At 40.7% G+C, this 25,190-nt stretch overlaps 1 protein-coding gene across 1 annotated transcript in view; it reads right to left on the reverse strand.

The window, feature by feature from the left end:
* PTPN21 (protein tyrosine phosphatase non-receptor type 21) overlaps window positions 1-25,190 on the reverse strand; it is a 59,978-nt gene that overhangs the window by 12,633 nt on the left and 22,155 nt on the right. The window contains exons 2-11 of the mRNA XM_007462731.1: window positions 23,523-23,692; window positions 19,720-19,817; window positions 18,206-18,273; window positions 17,323-17,393; window positions 15,214-15,301; window positions 14,739-14,827; window positions 12,945-13,032; window positions 12,166-12,245; window positions 6,452-6,512; window positions 3,952-4,036 (exon numbers count right to left, since the gene is read on the reverse strand). Coding sequence (XP_007462793.1) covers window positions 3,952-4,036; window positions 6,452-6,512; window positions 12,166-12,245; window positions 12,945-13,032; window positions 14,739-14,827; window positions 15,214-15,301; window positions 17,323-17,393; window positions 18,206-18,273; window positions 19,720-19,817; window positions 23,523-23,692 — 898 coding nt within the window. The remainder of the gene's footprint in view (window positions 1-3,951; window positions 4,037-6,451; window positions 6,513-12,165; window positions 12,246-12,944; window positions 13,033-14,738; window positions 14,828-15,213; window positions 15,302-17,322; window positions 17,394-18,205; window positions 18,274-19,719; window positions 19,818-23,522; window positions 23,693-25,190) is intronic.

Below are 25,190 nucleotides of genomic sequence, written 5' to 3' on the forward strand. Positions count from 1 at the left end.
AAAAAAAAAAAAAAAAAAAAGTATATTTTAAAATGAGATTTTCTAAATGTACAAAAGTGGATCAATTACTCTAGACAAATACTGAGACAGGCCCCGAACTTTGATGACATTCTCAGCGTACCTCATGAAACTCCACCCTGAAGTGACCTGGCTCTAGCCACAGCTCTGAGTGACCCTGGACAGGGGGTTTCTGGGAGCCTCGCCTCCTCATCTAGAGAATGGGGATGGCCCTGCCTACTCTAAGGATGGTATTCAGGATTTGACACCCAATAAAAAGCAACCAAATCTAAGTCCAATATTAAGAGTACAACTGTACCACAAAACACTCTCTTTTTCTGAAAGTCAAAAACGTGTTTTACTAGAGACACAAAGCAGACTTTCTGGAAGTCTGGGGGACTGCAGGCAGAGATACTGTTCAAGGCTTTGGGTCTCTGACTCTGCTTTCTCCCCTCACTGGAGATGTGGCCTTGATGATGCTGAGCTAGTTCAAGCACCAACTGTCTGTAAACAGTTCCTTAAATGAAACTCTAAGCGGGCTGTATAGATTCTTCCACAGTGAAGACACAAAAGGGCAATAGTTGGGCAGGATCTGAGCCTCTTCAGGTCCAACAGTGTCACCAGTAGCTGTATACCTCACTAGGGGCCAGAATCCAAGAAGACCCTTGCTAAGACAGCCACACCTGCCCCCTGCTCCAGCCCCCATGCTTCAGTAAGATTGGGGTCCAAGCTAGCAGAATCTAGCTTGGCTGTGTGTGCACCTGTTCGGGGCTGGTAGGAGGCATGTTTCTTTAGTCCAATCTGTAGTTCACCTGGAAAACTAATGAGGGTGGTTTCTAACCATCAGAGAACAGTTGCCATCGAAAAGCATTCTTTTTTCAATTCAAAAGCCTCTTGGCGGTTTAAGTGCCAAATGATTATCAAAGTGAGCATGCCACATCCTCATGTGTGGCACATACAGCCACAAAGGAATGGGCCTCAAACACACCACTGTTTCTTCCTGTGGACACACAATGCTTCCTTGTTCCTGTCCATTTCCTGTATCTGGAACACTCTGCAACCTGCGTCTATGGAGTCCCCTCTACTCACTGCTGTCACAGCTCAGCCTCAGTCAAGCCCGTCCAGACTAGCACAATACCCGCCGGCCTAGCCTCCCCATCTCCAGGCTCCTCTGGGTACTCCATGAACCATTCATTTACGAGTCTGTATGTGTAAAAGACTATGCTAAGAACTAATGGGGGGAAAATGACTGGAATCCAGGTAAATATAAAGGGAAAGGTGTGTACCAAAATCACCAGAATCCAAGGAAGAAGCATGACAATTAAAGGAGATAAGCGTTACAGGAGTCCGGAGGAGGGAAGGATTGCTTCCAGCTTGGGCCAGGCTGATGGGACAGGGAGAAGACCAAGAACAACCCCTCAGCGGATACAGCCCTCAAGGGGCCTTGGGGTATGTGGGTGGGGTTTCATCAGTAGCCAGGCTCTCTACCTCTGATTGCGTGCTCGGATCCCACCCAGCAATTTCCAGGCTCCCTTCTCCTTGCCACCGTGCCCAACATTCCAGATGGAAAGGGACCCCAGCCTAAGTCCTTGGGGCAGGCTGACGTGGAGCAGAGCCTTCCTGCCAGTGCACGATGGACGGGTAACCTGAGAAAGAAGTAAGCTTTCCCGTGTAAGCCACTAAGAGTTTAGAATTGGTTCCCACACGGCAGCCTAGCCCATCCTGACTGGGCGGAAGCATGTGGGCAGGAGGGTGCGTGGGATAAGGACCCTTGTGGGTGACAGAGCAATGCAGGCAAAGCTGGGAACGAGGCACAGAGGGTGTGCTCGGTCTGGCTGGAGTACCAGGTAGCCGGAGAAGGTAGAGAACAGTGGGGAATAAGACAGGAAGAGTAGCATAAAGAAACATCACAGAGAACGTTGAACACTAGACAAAGGAACGATCCTCAGGGAGATGGGATAAGATGAGCCTGGCTGCTGAGTGTCAGGTGAACCAGGGAGAGTGGGGATTGAAGACTGAAGATATCAGCAGCTATGATGCAAGAACTAATGAGACGTTTAAAAAAAAAAAAAAAAAACTGGATTAGGAGCAGAGGGACAGGGTGAAGGGGACATGGAAGAGATGTTACACGGAGTTTATCAGAGGCGATAGGGTTTGCAACTGTCGGGGTATTGAAGGCAAAAAGAGAAAAGAAAAATTACATGCAGTTTGGAATCCAAGTAACCAGGAGGGGGACTTCGTCGTAAAGAAGTAAGGAACTTGGGCAAAGGGACTTGTGGACTAGAGTGATGGGCTCAAATGCAGGATGTCAGTCTTCAGCAAGCTGTAATGGTGGATAATATTCACTGAGTGCTTCCCGCTCAGCCGGGTAGCCCGCTGAGGGCTCACATGCAGTAGCTCCCTTCACTGCCCCAACAGCTGTCAGACAGATGAAATGTGGGGCTGGAGCATAGCAGTGATGACGGGGTGGGAAACAGAGAGTCATCCTCGCTGAAACCCGATCCACGGATGAAACGAGGCCGCTGCGGAAGCCCTGGGCAGACTTTGGGAGCAGTGAACACCGATGGTACAGGAGGGGGAAGAACCCAGCGCAGGGAAGAGAGGTCTGTCAAGAGGCTAGACTGCTGGAATCGGATGGAAAGGAGAATGTGCGGGGCTCTGGGGACCTGTGAGAGGGCAGCTTGAACGGAGTAGCAAAGGTAGGAGAAGTAAAGGGGTAACCAGGAGGCAGAAGGAGCACACACGTGTTACTCTCAGAAGTGGGGTGAAAAATGAAAGAAAAAAATAATTCAAACTGCAGTTTGGAGAGAGAAGAGAGGAAAAATAGTAGGATGCTTGCAGATGGAGGAAAAGGGATGAACAGCAAGGAAACACTAACAGTGCAGAGAGAAGAGCCTTTTCCCGGAAGTGGGTGGGAGCTGGGGTCACAGAACCAAAGGAGGGCAGCGTGCAAGGAGAGGACCGTGAAGAAGGTGAAAACATCCCGAGGGGGACACTCTGGGAACCCAGAGCCCAGTCCATCCCCTCCCACCCACCCGTCGCACTGCACAGAAAGTCTCATCTTACACACAAGGCCCAGCACCAGCAATGCGTCACCACCCACCTTCTGCTCCCTTCACATACCATGTTCTACCAGTTCCCTGTGGGACTGAGTCCAGCCACCCTCTTCCTTGTTTATGCCAATGCATTCACTATCCACCCCCCGCTTCACAAAACCAGGAGCAGCAATCCCAACAGGAACCCGCCTCTCTCTACATATGGAAATCTACCCATCTTTCGAGGTCCAAAAAGCCTTTCTCGGTCTCTCCAACATGATGAGCAATTGCTCGCTCTCTCTCATCACAACAATCATGTTCTCTTTGTATTTAAGTTATTTGTGTACTTGTCTTATCCTCCACTATTAGATTCCAAGCTTCTTGAGATGTGGAATTACTTCTCTGCATAAATCTCCTCGGCCTTTATAGTAGAGCCCTGTAGGCAGAGTCTGTAAAATGAATGCTGGAGATTTAGCTTCGGAGGTGCTGTTTAAATACAGCTCCCTATACCCATCATGTGAAAGATGAACGTAAATAGATAAAAATAAAATGTTTAATACTTTACAGTGGGAAGGTCTCAGGCAGGGAAAAACAAAATGAGCTTGGGACATCCCAGGCTGGAAAGCAAGGAAGCACTCAAAGGCTACTGGGGTATGTTAACAGGACACAGGAACCACCTTGAAGGAGTGCCCGTGGGCCAAATTTGAGCATCAAAATTTGATGTTGAATATTTTCCACCCATTTCCAAAAAACTGACTTTATAATGGCAGCTTCTTCTATGAATCCAGGTTGGCTATAATCATGACAACAACTTTGGATGTAACTTCAGCCAAAAACTATCCTGGCTTCAAGATCTCCAAGTCCTCATTAATTTATTCATAATAATTTTGTAAGGCATTTCAGAAATAGTGTACTTTACCTTGGGAAGAAGTGTATGGTTCTGTATAATGTCCATTATAATGCAGCTGGGGTGGGGCAGGCATCACATAGGGCTGGGGTTTAGGCTAAGAAATGGAAAATTGGAAACAGCATTAAAACACATTGCCTATGTAATATGTGTAAAGTAATTTTCTGCTGGTTTCTTTCTCTCCATTAAAAACTTCTAAAGCAGCCAAACATATTATGTATGAAAAATAAATATGAAGACCCTATAGCTCTTACCATATCTATCATTTTCAGTGTTTCATTTCAGTGTTTCATTTTCAGTGCCAGAATGGCAATGCTAAGCCCTATGTGCTGATATCAGACATCAGACAGCACAAGAAAACAAGCTGTATCCAAAAAGTTAAGAGCAAGAAGGAATAGACAAAAATTTCCTGAATTCTTATATAAACAATTGAACATAAGAAGATTATATGTAGTATATTTAATATTATTAGGCAAAATCATCTAGTATTTTAAATATCTGATTACTCTTGGCTAATAGTCAAAAAATTTTTTTAACATCTTTATTGGAGTATAATTGCTTTACAATGGTGTGTTAGTTTCTGCTTTATAACAAAGTGAATCAGTTATACATATACATATGTTCCCATATCTCTTCCCTCTTGCATCTCCCTCCCTCCCACCCTCCCTATCCCACCCCTCCAGGTGGTCACAAAGCACCGAGCTGATCTCCCTGTGCCATGCAGCTGCTTCGCACCAGCTATCTATTTTACGTTTGGTAGTGTATATATGTCCATGACACTCTCACTTTGTCACAGCTTACCCTTCCCCCTCCCCAGATCCTCAAGTCCATTCTCTAGTAGGTCTGTGTCTTTATTCACGTCTTACGCTTAGGTTCTTCATGACCTTTTTTTTTTTCCTTAGATTTCCATATATATGTGTTAGCATACGGTATTTGTTTTCCTCTTTCTGACTTACTTCACTCTGTATGGCAGACTCTAGGTCCATCCACTTCACTACAAGTAACTCAATTTTGTTTCTTTTTATGGCTGAGTAATATTCCATTGTATATATGTGCCACATCTTCTTTATCCATTCATCCGACGACGGGCACTTAGGTTGTTTCCATCTCCGGGCTATTGTAAATAGAGCTGCAATGAACATTTTGGTACATGACTCTTTCTGAATTCTGGTTTCCTCAGGGTATATACCTAGTAGTGGGATTGCTGGGTCATATGGTAGTTCTATTTGTAGTTTTTTAAGGAACCTCCATACTGTTCTCCATAGTGGCTGAACCAATTCACATTCCCACCAGCAGTGCAAGAGTGTTCCCTTTTCTCCACACCCTCTCCAGCATTTATTGTTTCTAGATTTTTTGATGATGGCCATTCTGACTGGTGTGAGATGATATCTCATTGTAGTTTTGATTTGCATTTCTCTAATGATTAATGATGTTGAGCATTCTTTCATGTGTTTGTTGGCAGTCTGTATATCTTCTTTGGAGAAATGTCTATTTAGGTCTTCTGCCCATTTTTGGATTGGGTTGTTTGTTTTTTTGTTATTGAGCTGCATGAGCTGCTTATAAATTTTGGAGATTAATCCTTTGTCAGTTGCTTCATTTGCAAATATTTTCTCCCATTCTGAGGGTTGTCTTTTGGTCTTGTTTATGGTTTCCTTTGCTGTGCAAAAGCTTTGAAGTTTCATTAGGTCCCATTTGTTTATTTTTGTTTTTATTTCCATTTCTCTAGGAGGTGGGTCAAAAAGGATCTTGCTGTGATTTATGTCATAGAGTGTTCTGCCTATGTTTTCCTCTAAGAGTTTGATAGTTTCTGGCCTTACATTTAGGTCTTTAATCCATTTTGAGCTTATTTTTGTGTATGGTGTTAGGGAGTGATCTAATCTCATACTTTTACATGTAGCTGTCCAGTTTTCCCAGCACCACTTATTGAAGAGGCTGTCTTTTCTCCTGTATATTCTTGCCTCCTTTATCAAAGATAAGGTGACCATATGTGTGTGGGTTTATCTCTGGGCTTTCTATCCTATTCCATTGATCTATATTTCTGTTTTTGTGCCAGTACCATACTGTCTTGATTACTATAGCTTTGTAGTACAGTCTGAAGTCAGGGAGCCTGTCCTCCAGCTCCATTTTTCGTTCTCAAGATTGCTTTGGCTATTCACGGTCTTTTGTGTTTCCATACAAATTGTGAAATTTTTTGTTCTAGTTCTGTGAAAAATGCCAGTGGTAGTTCGATAGGGATTGCATTGAATCTGTAGATTGCTTTGGGTAGTAGAGTCATTTTCACAAAATTTTTAATATGAGGTTGGACCTAATATTTAAATATGTATACTATAATAAATATTATATATAATATAAATATTAGGCTTAAGCTATGGAAAATCACCATTTCTTTGGTCAAATATCAGCACACTTTTGTGGTTCAAACTAAAAATTAACAGTGCTAAAAGCATATTTTATTAAGGAAGATGACATCACTGAAAGAAAAAGACCAATTGTATTTTTCCTTCTTTCTTACCAGAGACATCCTCGAAGAAGACCTCCTCCTAATTGGGTTCACTATGACGGTCTGAGTTTGCCTGTAAAATAAGACATGTCTTTGAGAAGAGCATATATATATATATATATATATGTACACACACAGACTCATATACACATAACTTTCCTAATTCTACCAAAATAAGTTAATAAGAAGGTAAAACGATAAATCTTCTAAAGCAAAAGACAAACTAATTCAATCATAAATTAGAGAAAAGAATGGAGATTTTCTGTCCTTACCTGGGGCGCCGGCCCTTTCCTGATGCCCAGATCCCTCTGACCACACTCCAGGGTTTGAGCCTCATGGGGCATCAGTCACCTGGACTACCAGAGGGATGGGCAGCAGTAACTTTCCCTGGTCCATTTGGGTGGAACCTCTGGAGTGATCAGAAGCAGAGGGGAAAACAGGCCATGCCAGAGGACCACAAACTCATCCCAAGGGAAGCAAGATTCAGTGCAAATGCATCTCTCCTGTAGGCCTAGCTCAGCACTGACCACCTCCATGAAGAGATACGGTTATAACTTTGGAAACTTAAGAATCTATGTTTCCTCTAAGGAACTAAGATAGGGAAAGCAAAACAGTAGGAAAATTGGTTTGGTGGGCCTGTGATAAATCCATTCAATTTTCTTAGAAAGAAACTTCTCTCTGGTTTTAAGTGTACTTTTTAAAAAGGAATGAGAATATTTAGGAGTGCCGACTATTATTTATCAGATAATCTGAGATTTTAAGATATTCACAGCAAGCTCCATCTTTGAATAAACGTAGCTCACAAACAAGAAACAGAAAAGTCCTTTGGTAATTCAATCTTTTTAAAACAGAGGTAGACATTTTTTTATTGTTCTTATGTGTGGTCAGTTATATTGCAAATAAGATCTAGGAACCTAAACACATAGGATTCTTGGCTTTGTTGATGATGTAATTTTGTCAAAGCACTTTTTGAAAAAACTCTGACCATCTGTTCCTAGCTCATGAACATGTGACACATAATTACTAATTACAAAAATATTTTGTGGGCTTCCCTGGTGGTGCAGTGGTTGAGAGTCCGCCTGCCGATGCAGGGGACATGGGTTCGTGCCCCGGTCCGGGAAGATCCCACATGCTGCAGAACGGCTGGGCCCGTGAGCCATGGCCACTGAGCCTGCACGTCCGGAGCCTGTGCTCCGCAACGGGAGAGGCCACAACAGTGAGAGGACCGTGTAGCGCAAAAAAAAAATTTTGTGACCCTTGGTTATAGTGTTCTAAGGACTAATTACTAGAAAATCCACAAAGTAAACACTAGCTCTATTTAATCAGTAAATTTACTATAATATCAAGCCTCATGTCTCATAAATTAACATTATTCTTAGCACTCTTAACAACTGATTTCCTATATTCAAACCCTAAATATTAGCTAACTTTTACAAGATTTTTGAGATTAAAAAAATTTTATTGATTATTAGGAGCTTATCAAGTAGCTACAGTTGCTTTTAAGAGTTGACTTTTTTTGATTAAATGCTTTCTTTAATAATATCCTTTTATTATCGCTGGAAGGTATTAAGATTGTTGATGAAGAATAGATGTCTCAAAAAAAAAAAGAATAGATGTCTCTTTCCCAAAGGATGTTCCCCATTCTGCCAGTAATTATTACTTAACAATAATAAAATGGATGTTAATTCCATTAGACTGCAAAAATACCTGCATCAATTGGTAAAGCATTATATATTAGTAAAGGAGGAGGCCTCCTTAGTGGAACAAGTCAGGAGGGTGTGTCTGGGCCTTTTTTTTTTTTTTTTTTAAGCACTCCTTCATTGAACATTAATATATTCTTAAAATTCGTGTCCAGAATTTGAAGACACTGCATTTTGTAGCCTTGAAATTTTCTCTCCCTTTATTCTCCATTGTTTAGGCCAACTGGGTCCTTTGAAGTTTATATTTAGTCCAGAGACTCAGTAAACTGACCAAACTTTTAAAGTACTATAAATTCAAAATTCAGAGATGGGGAGAAAGGTTGCTGATAGAAACCTCCAACACCACGTCCAGGACTGCCCAGCGGAAACAAGAATAAACTTAAGCGTGTTAAACCCAAAATCCAAGGGTGCACAGCTTAGCAGCACAGGTGGCAACTCCCACACTCGGGATCTATTTTGGCACCTTGCTGGCGGCACCCAGGATGGAGGCGGCACCCAGGATGGAGGCGACACTGCCCCCTGGAGAGGCCACTTCTGCTGAACACAAACTAGTACGTCTTCCGCCTGCCAAACTGTGACGCAGGCAGCCACACCATCAGTTCTAATATTCTAACCTCCTCTTTCTTCCTGCCAATATTCTTATAAGGGCAGTTTGCTCTGAGATCAGCTATCCTAAACTTAGTACACAAGAGAAAATGGTGTAACTGTTGGTTGTGTTTTGGGGCAGTTACTATGCTGATGGGTGCTGCTAAAACTGAGGCAGCTGAAGAACTTAGGAAAAAAAAAAAAGAAAACCACTGGAATGCGTGTACTGGAGATGACAAAATAAGAAAAGGCTGCTAGCCCAAGTAAAACAAATGATATTACTTACAGAAAACAGTGCTGAAGGCTATACCTGATTACCTCATGGGATCCTAACAACCACCCCATAAACGAGGCCAGTTATTATCCTGATTTTACAGATGAGGAAACTGATCCTTAGATTAAGTAAATTGCTCCTGGCCATGTGGCAAATAAGCAGAACTGGCACTTGAACCAGGCAGGTCTGTCAGACTCCTGAGCACATGCCCCTAACAGCTGACTATCTGTCTCACTCCCTCCCAACGTCAACAGATTCGTAGGCTCCATGGAGGCAAACAACACACCATGGTACCACTGGTGCCTGGCACACAAGGAAGGTGCCAAATGTTTGCTGAATAAATGAATGAAATAGTGAGTGAGGACTGAAGTTGATTGATGCTCATGGCTTTACAGTTGAGCTGTAAAGGCTGTAAATTGCTAAGAGTCTTCCGACTTTCGCTTTGTGAGCTTCCTTTCTTATATATTTCTAGCTAGTGCAGAGGAGTGCACTTTGGATGAACAAAAAATATGTTGGATGGTGGAAATACCTAGGAAATGTTGATCTTAATGACCTTCCTTTAACGGGATAGGGGTTACTCTCTTCTGCCAAGCCTCTCACAGTCTCTTCAAACCCTGCAGTAGGCCTCAAAGAAGTGGGGCAACCCCATCCCCTTCCAGGCAGGGCCTACTCCAGTCAATCTCCTGATCACAAAAGTCTCCAGAACAGAGACCAGCTGCCATATTCACCCATATTTAGTTTACAACTAAATTGCAGGGAATGCAGACCAACCCTCTGACAAGGCTCAGCAAGCAGCCCACTGGTGACAGAAATCCAACTTCCCCCTCTAGAGAAAGTCTGTGGAAACTTCTACCACTTGGCTTTGCAGGTTGGGGGATACCAACCTCTCCTTCCCCCACTCCCCCCAGAGAGGAGAGAGAAAAGCCTCCCATACCAAGACCCCTCTCAAGAGTCCTCTTCCCTTCCAGGCTCTTTTCATATAAATTCAGGAAGTCGATTATAGCATGACCAGTTCTGGGGCTTCGGGTGGGGAAGAGGGCGAGAGAAGTCATTTCACCTAAGAGATTGACATTACCTCATTTAATTCCTATTCCAACCCTAAAGAAATGTTAAGTAAAAGCCCCATTATCCCCATTTTATAAATTAAAAAGCAAAGAGATTGTTGTTATCTAACATTTTTAAGGCTTGGGTGACATAAAAAAGATGATTCTGTTACCTAATGTACTTTGAAAGTGGAGAGAGAGAGCAAGACTGAAGATGGATCACGCCATTCTATAAATTCTAAAATAGAGTCATCTAGGTCAAGGTTAGAGGACTCAGATGAGGCCACCCCAAACACCATTAGACAATGTATCGGGACTGAGGAGTGGGGAAGGGGACACTTAGGAGCAGAGGCCTCCTTTCTATGCAAGCAGAGTCCATCTCCTGAGCCACTGGTCACCCCAGCCTGAACCTGATGTCCAGAATTCACTGCCCAGTTCCAGGCCTGCTGTGGTTTCGTTAAATGCCCATCTGGACCATGAGAACGAGTCTATCAATACTTCAGAATCATTATCACTTTAAATGTGACTAAGCACAGTCTGTATTGAGAGCCTTAAAAGAAATGACAATAAAAATTAAAGTTATTGGACTTCCCTGGTGGTGCAGTGGTTAAGAATCTGCCTGCCAATGCAGGGGACACGGGTTCGAGCACTGGTCCGGGAAGATCCCACATGCCGCGGAGCAACTAAGCTCGTGAGCCACAACTGCTGAGCCCGCGTGCCATAACTACTGAAGCCTGCATGCCTAGAGCCCGTGCTCTGCAACAAGAGAAGCCACCACAATAAGAAGCCATGCACCACAACGAAGAGTAGCCCCCACTCTCCGCAACTAGAGAAAGCCTGTGCGCAGCAATGAAGACCCAACGCAGCCCAAAAAAAAAAAAAAAAAAAAGGCGGCTTCAGCAGTATTCCAGATGAGAACTATGGCAGCCAGCACTAAGTCATCAGCTAAAAGAGTTGTATCAATGGTCAGATTTAGATATGTTTTGAAGGCAGAATTTGCAGAGCGTACTGACGAATTGGATGTGGGATGAAAGAGCAACGGAATTAAGTAGGACTTCTAGGTTTGGGGCCTGAGTGACTATGGTGTGCCACCATCTGTCGAAATGGGGGACAGTAGGAAGAAGCAGACTCTGGGGCAGGAAGAGGAGCACAGCAAGAGTTTGGTTTTAGGCATATCAAATTGGAGAAGCCTGTTAGGCACCCAAGTAGAGATGTCAAGGGTGTGCAAGTCAAGTGCTCAGGGGGAAGACAGGACTAGAAATGAAGTCGGCTGTACTTTAGTACATAGATGCTGCTTTGAAGCCTGAGTCAAGCCAAATCCCCTAGAGAACAAGTGTAGATGAGAAGAGGTCCGAGGATTAAACCAGCAAAGCCGACTGAGAAGAAATAGGCTTAGAAAGAGAAAAAGCAGGAGAGGGTGTGGTCCTGGCAGCCAAGGAAGAGCAGGGTGCAGGGGGGAAGGGATGAGCAGAGGTTCGGTGCTGCCCAGGAGTCAAGTGAAAGAACTCCTGAAGTGACCACTGGGTGAAAGTCACTGTCACTCTGACAAGCAGCATCAGTGGCGTGGCAGCTTAGGGGAAATGGGGTGGAAGGAAGGCGAGAGAGCAAGATTATACAACTTTTTTGAAGAAATCAGCTGTAGAAGAGAAAAAAGATACGGCACCGTGGCTAGAGGGCATGTGGAACGAAGGAAAATTTTTAAGAGGTAAAATATTACAGCATGTTTGTATCCTGATGGGAATGATCCAGCAGAAAGGGGGAAACCCATGTGGGCTAAGGAAAACGTACATTTAGGAAGAAGGGGTATAAATTCTTCAAAAGGCTTGAAAAGCCTTTTTCACTCAAAATGTTGATTAAAAAAAAAATTCCATTTTAGCTTTCGTGAATTAGAATAATTCTAGTTACTAGCTGAAAGAAATCTTAGAGGCATATCTGTAGTTATTAGAGGTTGGTCCAAAGCTAAAACTGAGAAATAAAATTTTGACATCCAAAAGTAAAGAGATTATTATAAAAATGTTATCTTTTCCTTTTTAAATTTGCCTTTCTAGACGATATACTATAGTTCGAGATGAAAACTTCTAAGCTTATCACCTCCCACAGTTTCTGTGAGCAGGGTATACTTACAGGCTGCACTGATTCAATCTGTAAAACTTGTGTCGCGCAACACAGAGTCTCCACACGTATTTTGCTGTTTCCATGTCTTCCTAGCAAACAAAATATGCACAAAGTAAACAAAAGCACATCTACAACTTGATACAGAGCTTATCTGAGAACAAGACAGAACTGGGTAACATTATTTCAAAGTCACTTTCCACACATTGGGATTCTCTCATTTTCTAAAATTGCACCCCTCATATGAATGTTGTAATTAGGACTCAGATTATGAAGAAAAACAAAAAGCTGCTCAACAGTGTGATTCTTATATTAAACAGTTTCAAAATGACCTAGAAATTTTAAAATTATGAAAATGTCCACTTTTACTACTGACAACTAGATAGCCAAAGACATTTTTAAACAAAATGACTCAGTGACTTATTGCTTTTGTCAAGAGAGTAAAAGTAACTGTGAAATGGTATTTCTAAAGAGCTGTTCACTTATCAGTGGAAGTTAAGATACCAGTGTTTACTCTCTCCCATACTTAATAGTCCCTTAAATTTAATTTAGAGATCATAATCAGATAGTATTTATCCAAAAACTCATTCATTCATTCAACAGTATTTACTGAGCAACTAATTTTTGCTAAGTACTGCTATACAAAACGTTATAAAGTATTATAAAATTTTATGTTTTATAAAACTCTGAAATACTATATAATTTTAATCCTACTGCCCCCCAAACACATACACACAGAAGTGTTAATTTTCAGGAAAAACATTACATACGGATTCCTAATGTTTACTCACAGTCTGAAACTGGATGGTCTCCTCTTTATTTGACAGCTCTAATGCAAAAAAGGACTTATTGTGGGACATGTTAGCAATATCATGCCACCTAAAGAACAACAAACAGCAAATGGCAATGTGAGTGCTCAGGTTTTTTACTAAGAGATAGAATATATGAGTTTTTCCTTTTTGAGCTTAATATATAAGCTACTATCTGTTTATCCTTTTAGAAAGAAAACAGTGGTTTTAATCAGCTCACGTGCATTTTCTAATTGAAGTGACAACAAGAAGTAAAAGCATGTATACTAAAATGAAGGCAGAGTATTTAAAAATGTAAAATCTATTTATCCTCATTTGCTGCCCTAATCTGATCAAATATCCCACTCTCAGCTGGTTGCCAATGCCTCCTTCACTCATTCAACAAACATTTTAAAGGATACCCACTATGATAACACCAGAAATTTTGTTAGGCCCTAGGATACTAAGATCAGTAAGGGACAGTGCTTCCCTCAGAGGGGCACAGGTGGAGGGTAGGGCTGATAGAGAACACAGAAGCAGACAAATACTGTTAAGTTCTGCAGGTGTACAGGGCAAAATAAGGCACAAAGCTAGAGGAGAGCTGCTCTGAAAAGCTGGTGGAGCAGGGTGAAGATAAAGTTCCAATCCAGAGAGTGAACTACTCTGGGTATGTTCACCAGGATTCAAACTCCGATTTGGAACTTTCTAACTCTACTTTACCACGTTCAGATTTTGTATATTAATATTCCATTTTATTACATAACTGTATAATTTTATCAAAGGGAAAAACAGGTCTGGAAGAACAAAATCTATCCCTCTTTATCCTTCTCCATTATATTAGATTTATTTAATGAAATAAAATTCATTTGTCATAATTTGGTGCTTAACTGTTAAACCTAAAGATTAGTAGCATCATATTATCCAGTGAGATAAAGGAAGCCGGTGGGATGTCTCCCAATGTCAGGGCCCTGCCCTTCCGGTGCAGGCCAGATCCATTTCCACCCCCTACCCTGCAGCTCAGCATGTCTGGAAGACAATGAGCAGCTTGGGGACATGAGAGCAATTGCCAAACGGGAGCCACCTGACCCAGTGCAGTACAGCCTAGGAGTGGGGATCTACTCCCCAAGCTGGGTACACGCTCTGTGGTCGTAATCACCATGGAGGATTCAGGGCCCAAAAGAGAGTAAAGCAAAGGAAATGAAGGGTCAAAGAATACTGAAAAGGAAATTTAAATCACCTGAAATCTCATTGTTCAGAGCCAGCCACTGTTAGCACATTGCTATATATCCTTTCTGTCCTTCTTACTAGATACATTCCAAGATTTCCACAAATGGATAGTATCACTTTTTTATAATCAAGAAAAGAAAAATCAACATTATAAGAAGTAATTGAAATTTTTTTAGATGTTGGTATTTTAGGAATTTTGGTACAAACTAGAATCAGAGAAAGGCCTACAGTTTCCACAAGAAATAGCCCTGGAAACCAGAGCTCAAATGAAAAATTCACACCAAGACAAAGAATGACCTTCATATGGTAAGAAAAGGGTCACACATTTTTAAGCATTTCATAAGCAGGCCATCGTTACAAGCACTATTTTCTACAATTTGGTTTGAAGAAAGTATCTTATAAAAAGAACCATTGCAGTCAGGTGCTATTTTATTCTAGGAAGGGCATATTTCCATTTTCTAGTGAGGCCTTGGGAGAGATTTACTTGTGAGTGATATAACTAGCACAGGTACTAAAAACTATCACCAACAGGAGCCACAGAAAGTGCACACAAAGATGTAAGAAAAATACCTAAATATCACAGGAGGCCTTCCATTCTTATGTTTCACAAAGATACCTTCGAGACACGCTCCGATGGATATGTCGCTGCCTTGGCTATCCTAAGAGGAGAAAGCGGAAAAGGAAACTCGGGCAGCAGATGCATCAGAACCACAGTGACCACACCTACTTCCCTACTCTTGTGTCCCAGAGAGGAAATGTTCAGAAGACCTACGCTGAAGGCAAAAAGTCTGCAAGGTATACATGTACCATCTTGTAAATGCATATGAAAACAGAGTTGGGCTCCTTAAGGAACTCTATTTCAAGAGCACTTCCAAGAACAAAGCACAAAACAGGGATGTGTTTTACTACAAAATTTTTGGTCACAAGGACCTCAGCTTTTACGTTTCTTTGGCCTTTGCACAGCAGGGCATCCCTGGGCTTCCCCGCTCTTCTGGCAGAATTACTAAGATGCCTTTGGCAAGCCCAGTCATCATGCCACGCTTACCTTGGCAGGGTAGCTCTCTTCTCCATAGCCGTCCATTCTCTCTATCTCCTGCATGTATAGCATTTCAGCATCAGGAGCTGTCAGCCCTCTGCAACCCAAAAGAAGTTAGATTGTTTATAAAACTAAAAAAATTTTTTACGAAAAGCTTTTCTAAAAAAACTACATATCAATTTGTCATAAAACAGCAGAAACATTTCAAGTTTCTAAGCATCTGTGATTAGTTATATCAATGCATCAGTATTTACTGAAAACCAACTGCATGCAAAAGCACTGTGCTGAATGCTGAGGGTTAGTTATGTAAGATCCTACCCCTTGTACTTTAGGCAGGTAAGGGGAAAGGCAGGAAATAAAACCACCACCTAAAAAAATCTTCAGTGAAAGCTAGAATTCTTTCTAAACCACCAAAGTATCAGGCAATACTAAGCACTGTGTGCTAAATTGCAAACGGTAAGTGCTGCAAGTAAGGGTTAGAAGATGGAAATCCTTTTTAGCTCCGGTGACAGAATTATAAGAATGGGTGTGTAGGTAGGAAGGCACTCAACTGCACGGACATGTGCCTCTCCAGCCTCATCTGCTGCTGCTCTCCCACACCCACAAGGCACCCCACACTGCAACCATCCCAAACGCAGCATTTCTTTGAATATACCACATTCCCTCATGCCTCCGGGCCTTTGTACATACTAATCCCGCTTCCTGGTATACCTATCACCCACTTGTGTACCTGGTCAATCCCTAATACCCTTCAAGACTCAGCCTACATGTCACTCCTTCTTTGTCACCTTCTGTGACTGCCCTGAGTCTAAGTCAGATGCCCTTGCTCTGTGTAGAACCACCACATTCTGTGCACACCTCTCCCCCATACCCATTATCAGTATTACTATTACTATTACAATGGGCTGTCCTGCCTATCCCTTAAGATGCCAAAGCAGGGAATACATTCTTTGATGGCAGATCACTGTTCTATTTATCTTTGTGCCACAGCATTGAGCACTCTGCCTCATACAGAATAACAGCACTAAACTATCTTTTAAGGAGATGCACAAATGAATGAGTGAAAATAACAAAAGATAGAGTGATGTGTGCCTGAGGGGTTAATTATGCTGAAAAAAAAAAGGTTCATTTGGACAGCAGAAGGTAAAGCTGGAATGGCAGGATTTAACCAACTTGTGGGAAGCCTTTAATCCCAGGGGTAATGAACTTAGGCTGGGGGAAAGCAAGAAGAGATTCATGAACATCTGAGAAGAGGGGAGATAAGTCAAAAGTGATATTTTAGGAAGATTAATCTTTTGTGAGTGACTGTATGGATTTGAGTGGGGACAGATTAAAGGCAAAAGGTTATTTTTAATGGGAGGGAGTGAATAATAAGTTATAATTAGACAGACCTGGGTTCAAATCCCACCTCTACCACATGTAACTTTGGGCAAGTTATTTAGCCTTTGTGAGCTTGATTTTCCCAATCTGTAAGGAGATAGTAACATTTACCTTAAAGAATGGTTATAAGAATTTAATGATATATAAAGTACTTGGAACTGCGTGGTATTTGGTTTAGAATAAAAGCTAGCATTCTCTAGGACAGGGTTTTTGGACAACACATACAGATTCACTCTCAAAGAAAGTCACTATCTGCCCAGAAGCAGGGGTCAGGGCAATAAGCACCACAGCTCTCAGCAGAGCTCCCCCCAGAGGACAGAAACACAGCTTCCAAAGGTGTAAGGGGCAGGGGGGCTAGGGGGGCAGACACAAAAGAAAACATCACATCTGCCACATCACAAAAGAAAACATGTCTCCCTAATCTTGCATTAACCTACACAGGACCGAGTCACCACCAAAACCTTTAAGACATGGGATGAAGAACTGTCATCCTTCAGTGACTGCAGCTTTCCACTTTCTCAGTTTCATCAATGATAAAAAATGAATAATAAATGAGTTAATACGGGTAAGTGCTCATAAGAACACCTGGCACGCTGTGAGAGCTCTGCAAAGGTTGGCTCCTGGTAACTAGCAGTAGTAGCAGCAGCAGTAGTAAAGTTCCAAATTTAATGGTGTTCAACGCATGGTTCAAATTCAAACAGGCCTTAGTTCTAACCTATTTCCACTTCTCAGCATTACCTGTATTTCTGATGCAGTAAGGCCACTTTTTGGGTTGCTTCTTCCAATACTTTTTCATCTTGTAACCACTCCTGGAAAAAACATACTGCAGTAAGTATGTAAACAAACCACCCAAATTTCTTAGAAGGAATCCGTGCTACTGACTGTTACTGACTCTTGCCACCAGCAGGCAAAACTAAGGCTAGTGTTAATGTGTGCGAGCTTTGCTTCAGGACCTAATCATGATCTTTCTAAGGAATTACGTGGCTTCTGCTCAGGAGCCAAAACACTTGCCCTGCCTTCTCAATTCATCCCAGAGAAAGTTTCAGATGAGTTATTTCAGTTTGGTAACCTCATCAGCCAGTTCCAAGCCCAGCACATAACACCTTGTGCATTCCCTGGCTGGTTGTGTAGACACTCGGAAGAGTGTACCACCTCCCGTAGTTGTTCCAACACACAGTTTCCCTGTCAGTTCCATCAGTAGTGACTTTAAAATGTAGAAGGCAGTGTCTTTTTGTCATCTCCTTTTTAATTTGCTGATGAGAAACCAAATCCATTTCAACATAACTCTGTCAGGTTTTGAGCCTTCAGTTAAAAGCAAAACCTCTATGTGGTTCCACAGAAGTTGGAAATCTGTCCCCTCTTTAGACTCACATCCAAACACAAAATGAATTTCTCTGGCTGCAGTCCAATGACCACAGACCCTTCTGTTTCTGTGGGTTTACAAGGACCAGAAGACTATAACAGGCAAAGCATTTACACTTGAGCTGTTTATAAGAGGAAATTGATTTTTTAAACTCTATTCCCGCCTAGTAAGTCTACTATATGGACTTCATTTCAGGGAATACTAAGGGTATGGAAATAAATTGTTTTTAAAAAGGCCCAATGTCAAAAGAATTCTTACCACAGGAAGCAAGGCAAATTTCTGAAGAAAGTCCTGGGATTCATACTGATCAAAGTCACCAAAATCAGCTATATAAAATGACAAATATTCACAGGTCAATTATGCTTAACTGGAAGCAAAACATGCAGAACTAAATTCAATATGCAGAGTATAAAGATGGTGTGCTTATGATTTAGAAGTCAAATTTGCCTTGTAGCTTATAAAGTGTATACTTTAAAAATACCTTTTTAAAAACATTAATTAAGTAGATTCATGTGTCTTGACTTGGAAAAAATGCCTTTTAATAAAGTGAAAAAAACCAAGTTACAAACTATATATAAACCATCTCTTTTTTTGTCACTAAAAAACAAACAAAACCTACTTTGGGGCTTCCCTGGTGGCGCAGTGGTTGAGAGTCCGCCTGCCAATGCAGGGGACATGGGTTCATGCCGCGGAGCGGCTGGGCCCATGAGCCATGGCCGCTGAGCCTGCGCGTCCGGAGCCTGTGCTCCGCAATGGGAGAGGCCACAACAGTGAGAGGCCCGCGTACCGCAAAAAAAAAAAAAAAAAAAAAAACCTACTTTGTAATCCTGTATGCTTACTTATGCACAGAAAAATGTCAGGAAGAAACCAAACCATTCATGGTAATGATTATCTCTAGGGAAAGGAATTAGATCATCTGTTACTGCAAGATGTATTTGTTTAGAAATTTTTAATTGTTCAAAAAATTGATAGTTCAGCAAAAAGCTTAGGAAAAACTGTTAAAGCCAAAGATGACACTTAGGAAGCTTCAAAGTACCTTGAAAAGGAATGTGGCTCCATGTGTATTAGGCACTTATTTGTCTAGAAATGATATATGTCTCCATGCCTGCTAATATCCGATGGAACTTTATTAGTGATTCCTCTGATTAAATTTCAATTCCCAAGACTAAATGCCAGTTATCATTTGAAATAATGCCCCATCAGAAGACTTTCCAAAGTATATTACATACATGTAAATACATATAGATTAGACATGTGAAAAATGACAGTTAATTCAAAAATACTTGTGAAATGCAGAACTATCTATTATGATTGACGATGTTCTATAACCTAGGACAACTGAGAAACCAAACAAATGACGTACGCTTAAAGTATAAGCGAATGTAACCTCATCAACCACACTGGTTGATCTTTCTTCTGAAAATATTAGCTAGCAGCAGATCAAGTTCCTGAACTAGAGGAATACACAGCATATTAAATGCTATACATGTGTGTGCATATGTGTGTATTTCCTCTCTATTTTGGGTCTGTGTGCTCTGTTGACGTAACATGCTTAACCTTTCAGAAGTCTCGTATTTCACTGAAGTAATCCAAACTCTTTTTTTTCCCCACAAGGAAGCCCCTTAGATAACAGAATATTTCACTAATATAAAAAACTACTTTATAGTAGTTATTTTCTATAAAGTCAGTTACTTTAAGAATCCCTTGCTGTTTCTGTTTAACATACATTTTAATCTGATAGATCTATTATATTATCAATTGCCATTACTTACCTTGAACAGCTAAGCCTGCTAGCTGAATTGCTTGTTCTAATGTACAAGGAATGTTTCCTTCCAAGATATCTTTCTTCAGCTGCAGATAATACTGATACCTATAAAAAAAAAGGTCAATTTTTAAAAGTCAGTATTACCTCCACTTGAGACACAATGCATTTTATCATAATTTGGTAGAGGAGCATAAACTAGCCAAAACCTTAAGCTCAGACGATTTTGAAGAACGATAGGAACATCCTTGACCATATCTATACCGACAAACACACACACACACACACACACACACACACACACACACACACACACAATATAATCAATTTATTGAGTCACTTATCCTTAATTGTAGTTATTTGAAAGCTACAAGCTACAACCATCTAGAAGACAGCTGGTCATCTGTCTTATACCCTGTAAAAGTCTAAGTTTTGTCCTTTTTCGTTGGAGACGTAGAGAATCAATGGCCAATCTTTACTTTAGAAACTCTGACTCGTAACTTGGTGATGTAAGACTTTCCTAGCCCTGGAGAGTAAAGCCAGAAGAAAATGGTTCCTGACATTTCAGACCAGCCTTATATTAAAATATTCTTTGATGAAATACCAAAAAGAATAGTTTCTAAAATGCTTTCTTAATATTCTTGTGATGTGGGTTTACTTCTGTTTATGCTTTCAATATATAGGGTATTAGTTACCAGCACAAGCTTTAGTCAAGCAGACCTAGGTTAAATTCCAGATCTCTGATTTAGCATTTTGCATGAACTTGGGCAAGTCATAATCTGTGGGTTTAAGTTATCTCTACTACTAATGAGGGCACTGTCACCCCTTCACAAGGCTGAACATATCAAGGAATATATGTAAAGCTCTCAGCATAATACTAGAACATAGCTGGTACTTAATAAACAACTGTTATTATTATCAGCAATCATCTACTTTCAGCCAGTCAGCAGTATTTCATCTGTATCACTTCTCCATTTCGATAAGCTCTATAGTGAAGATTTATTCTGCCTTCCTCTTATTTTTTCACTTAGGTAATTACTAGGGCCTACTATGCATCAAGCATTGTTCTAGATGCTGGGGATACAGTGTTGAACGAAGATCCAGCAACTCTCTGCCAATACGGTCTATAGAACCATCTTGAATCCAGAATCTCTTCCAGGTTTGATATCTGTGAAGTTCAACCCAGTTACAGTTCACATTTGAATTTCCCTGAGAGCCCACCCTTTTAATCATTTCATATGTCCTTACATCATCCGATTTTAGCTACCTTTGAAGTTTCCATTCTTTGTTACCAAAAAACTTGACCAGAACACCATCCTTTTAAACAAGGATTTAGATCCCACTTATCCCCTTCCACCTGCTAGTAGAACCCATAGACTTCCCTCAATCAGCAAATAGAATGCTGGTAGCTCTGAGATCTTGTCAAAGAAGAAATCTTGAAACATTCTCCCAGGCAGCTCCTTTCAAACACCTAAAGAAGTCTATCTATTGAATATGCTGTCCACATATTCCACTCTAAATATTCTTGGTTCTTTCCTTAAATCAAATCACTGGAAAGCAGGTCCACACTCTAGACTAATGCCTAGATTATGGCATATACATTCCTAACTGGTCTCCTGCCTATAGTCTTGTCACCTATAATCTACCTTCCATGATGGGTGATCTTTGTAAAATGCACATTTCATCATTCCCATCCATTAAAATTCAAAAATGTCTGCCCCTATTGATCTATGACTTTATGACTAGGACATTCCTTTTTTCAAGTCTCTGTTCTCCCCTCGAAGTAATGTCTGAAATTCCCTGAAAACATCAGTTGCTTTTACTATCCCCCTACTTTGCACAAGCTACTCCCTCTAACTAGAAAATTCCTTGTAAAGTCAAGTGAAAAGTCAACTTCTTTACACCCTGTTCATGTTCCCCACATCCCACCCCTAGGAATCCAGTGCTTTAATTAAAGCATGTACTATCATAACATACTGTAATTGTTCATTTACATAGACTGTCAGTTCTACCAGATTGTGAGCAACTCCTCCAGAGTAAGAGTAAAGCATATCCATTTATATATTCATCTCCCACAGTAACCAATATAATTCTCACATACCATATTATATCTTCAATAAATGTTTAAATAAATGAGTCAAAGTGGTCAGTCGCTGTTTATTCCTCCTGGCTTCTACTTCTCTCTTTAATATTTATGTCTCAGATCTGTTTTATAGCCAATTCATGCTTATCCCTACAACCTGATTCTAGCTTCTTTGGTTATCCACCTTCTTCCAAAAATTAACTCTGAACTCAGTACTTAAAAAGAATATTCCACAAACACAGGGCAGTATCAGGTTCTTACTATCTGCAAGGCATTGTGTTAGATATTATGCGAAAGGCAAAGTTAAAGAAAACATGGGTTTAAAATCTAAGGAAAAGATACGTACACAAATAACTGTAGTGAAAGGCTATGACAACTGCCATCGTAAGTACAAGCAAATTCTAGAATAGTCTGGAGGAGGCAAAACTCATTCCACCCTGAGGGACCACAGAAGCTTTATGGAGGAGGTGCCTTTTGAACTAAAATCAGATGAACAGGATTCCAGTACATATTTATGAAAGAAAGGTCTAGGACACAAAGGTGAAAAGGCATGCAGCATGTTCAGCACACTAAAAGTAGTCCAGCTTGGCTCGAAAGTAATGTTAAACAGGGTTAAAAAGATAAGGTAGTGGTGGATTTTGAAGAATGTGAAAGGCAGGCTCAAGAATCCAAATTTGGTATAAACAAAAAGGTCCTACTGTATAGCACAGAAAACTATATTCAATATCCTATGATAAACCATAACGGAAAAGAATATTAAAAAAACAATGTGTATATATATATATATATATATATATATATACATATATATATGTATATATAACTGAATCACTTTGCTGTACAGCAGTAATTAACACAACATTGTAAATCAACTGTACCTCAATTTTTAAAAAAGAATCCAAATTTGATCCCTTGTTTTTTCTTTTGTTATTGTCAAGAAAAAAAAAAGAACATTTAGTTCCTCTATCCCACTCCTTAATACATTCTACCCTTGCTGCCTTTGTCCCTTTTTTTTTTTTTTTTTTTTTTTTTTTTCGGTACGCGGGCCTCTCACTGTTGTGGTCTCTCCCATTGCGGAGCACAGGCTCCGGACGCGCAAGCTCTGCGGCCATGGCTCACGGGCCCAGCCGCTCCGCGGCATGTGGGATCTTCCGGGACCGGGGCACGAACCCGTGTCCCCTGCATCGGCAGGCGGACTCTCAACCACTGCGCCACCAGGGAAGCCCCTTTGTCCCTTTTAAGTGCACTTATTGGCCAAACTTTTCTGATCTCAAACACCTCCCCCACCTCCCGTTCGCCCCACACCTATGTACAGAATACTATGACTACTGGTGTCAGAATTAGAAGGACCCTTCTACACATTTCCTTGAGGAGTAAATGCAGATTTTGTGACAATTTTTTTAAATTTCCTCTCTCATTTCATTGTTACAAAGGTCAGAAGCAACTCAACAAAAACATTAAAGGTGACATCACTACAAGAAGAGTTCACAGCCAGGGTAAAAACATCATTTTTCCTTTGAATCATTCCTTCATGCCCAGTGAACCCATAATTCATGCAACATGCAGTAAAGCACTGTGACACACCACATACCAGCACCTTCATGTAATACTGAGGCTAAAAATGCAGGGGCGAGAGGGCAAAGTTTAGCCTTATCTCCTGACTCTAACCTTAATTTCACCTTTTTAACTTCACTGGATTTCCTAGAAACAAATAGCACATTATTTCTTACCTGGTGATCTCCTGCTGCAGCTGTGAAACTGAAGGCACATAAAACACCACTCCAAAATAGATGGTAGGTTCCAATGCATATTTATCCAGCTGCTTCTTTAGAGGTTTTTCCAAATCTACCCACCGGCGCTGGTTTTGCTTGTTGTAGTACCAGAGGCTGAAGTAAGTGATCTGGAAAGAGGGAGAATCACTGAAGGAAGCAGAAATGTACAAAAGGATTTAATTGCTCTAATCCATGACCTGGGACCAAGTGACAGTCTCCTATTGCTTCTCTTCTCAGAAAGGGACCACAGCAAAACCCAAAGGGGAAAAAAAAAGAGGCAAGGCCTATCTCTATCTAGATACTCATTCAGGAAATAGAGGCGAAAAGTCAGTTACGCTTGCAGACTATTTCTTGAACCCTGCATAGAAAAATGTCTAGACATCAGAATGCAGCAGGTGCTACAGGATTCAACAAAAAAACGTAAAATGTTTAGTTTTTAAATTATCAAAATACTACATTACCGTAATTAATATTTTATAATAAGCATAACTGGGGTTTAACCTAGTTGAATTCTGACTAGTGTTAATCCAACTTGTCACTACGCTCAAATTTGGCATCTAGGAATAAATTATTTCACGTAAATACCAAAAATTCTAGTAATAAAGATGTAATTGCAACTTTTCTTTGCCCCCCGCAAAGTTCACTAGATACAAATTTAAGCAACTGTAATGCTGTGGAGGTAAATACACATACACACACACACACACACACACACACACACACCATGAGAAAAGCTATATACCTAAAGCAGTAAAATAACTTAAGTGTCTTACTTGGAGGTTTAAGAAAAATGCCCAGATATGAGCATTCAAATCTTAGTTGCTATGTAATAAACTGTTCTAGTAAATCAATCCTAACCCTGGGCCTCGTCCACCTGAAAAAGTGCTAATGCACTTAAGGGTTGAAATGACAGCCTCAGGCCACTGCTAATATTTACCTCAAAAATCCATTTACAGATCAAGGCAATGGAAAAATCACTGCTTTGTTCTAGATTCTTAGAGTAACACTGTCAAATAGAACTTCCTACGATGATGGGACTGCTCTGTATCTGCACTCTCCAGTATAACACACATGTGGCTACTGGGGACTTGAAATGTGGCTAGTGCAGCTAAGGCACCAAATTCCCAATGTTACTTAATTTTAACTGACTTAAATAACCGCAAACATCTAGTGGCCATTATACTGGATAATATAGCTTTAGAGCAACAATAAAACAAGAACTAACACTCAGGCCATTTCTTTAACCTGTAATCCTCAAAAAGTGAGTTTTTAATTTACAGAGAAAAAGTGACCTCAATATTAAAACATGTCCTCAATATTAATAATTTCATCTTACAATTTTTTACAAAGGAAGAACCATACCTTTAAAATGAGTCTATTAATCAAAGAAACTCAACAAGAGTGAGGAATGTATCTATTTTCCCTTTATACCCAAACAGCTAGAATAGTGCAGGAATTCAGTAAATTTTGAATGAAAGAATGAATATTCTCCTGCTTCTCAGTTGCCACCCAAGTCATCACATACGAATGGAATATTTTGAACATCTACTATGTTGGACCAGGTTCTGTTCCAAGAACTAGAACAATATCATAGATTAAATCACCCCCATTACCTTATCAAATAGA

The sequence above is a fragment of the Lipotes vexillifer genome, unplaced genomic scaffold (assembly GCF_000442215.2).
Source record: "Lipotes vexillifer unplaced genomic scaffold, Lipotes_vexillifer_v1.1 scaffold883, whole genome shotgun sequence".
Lineage (NCBI taxonomy): Eukaryota > Metazoa > Chordata > Mammalia > Artiodactyla > Lipotidae > Lipotes > Lipotes vexillifer.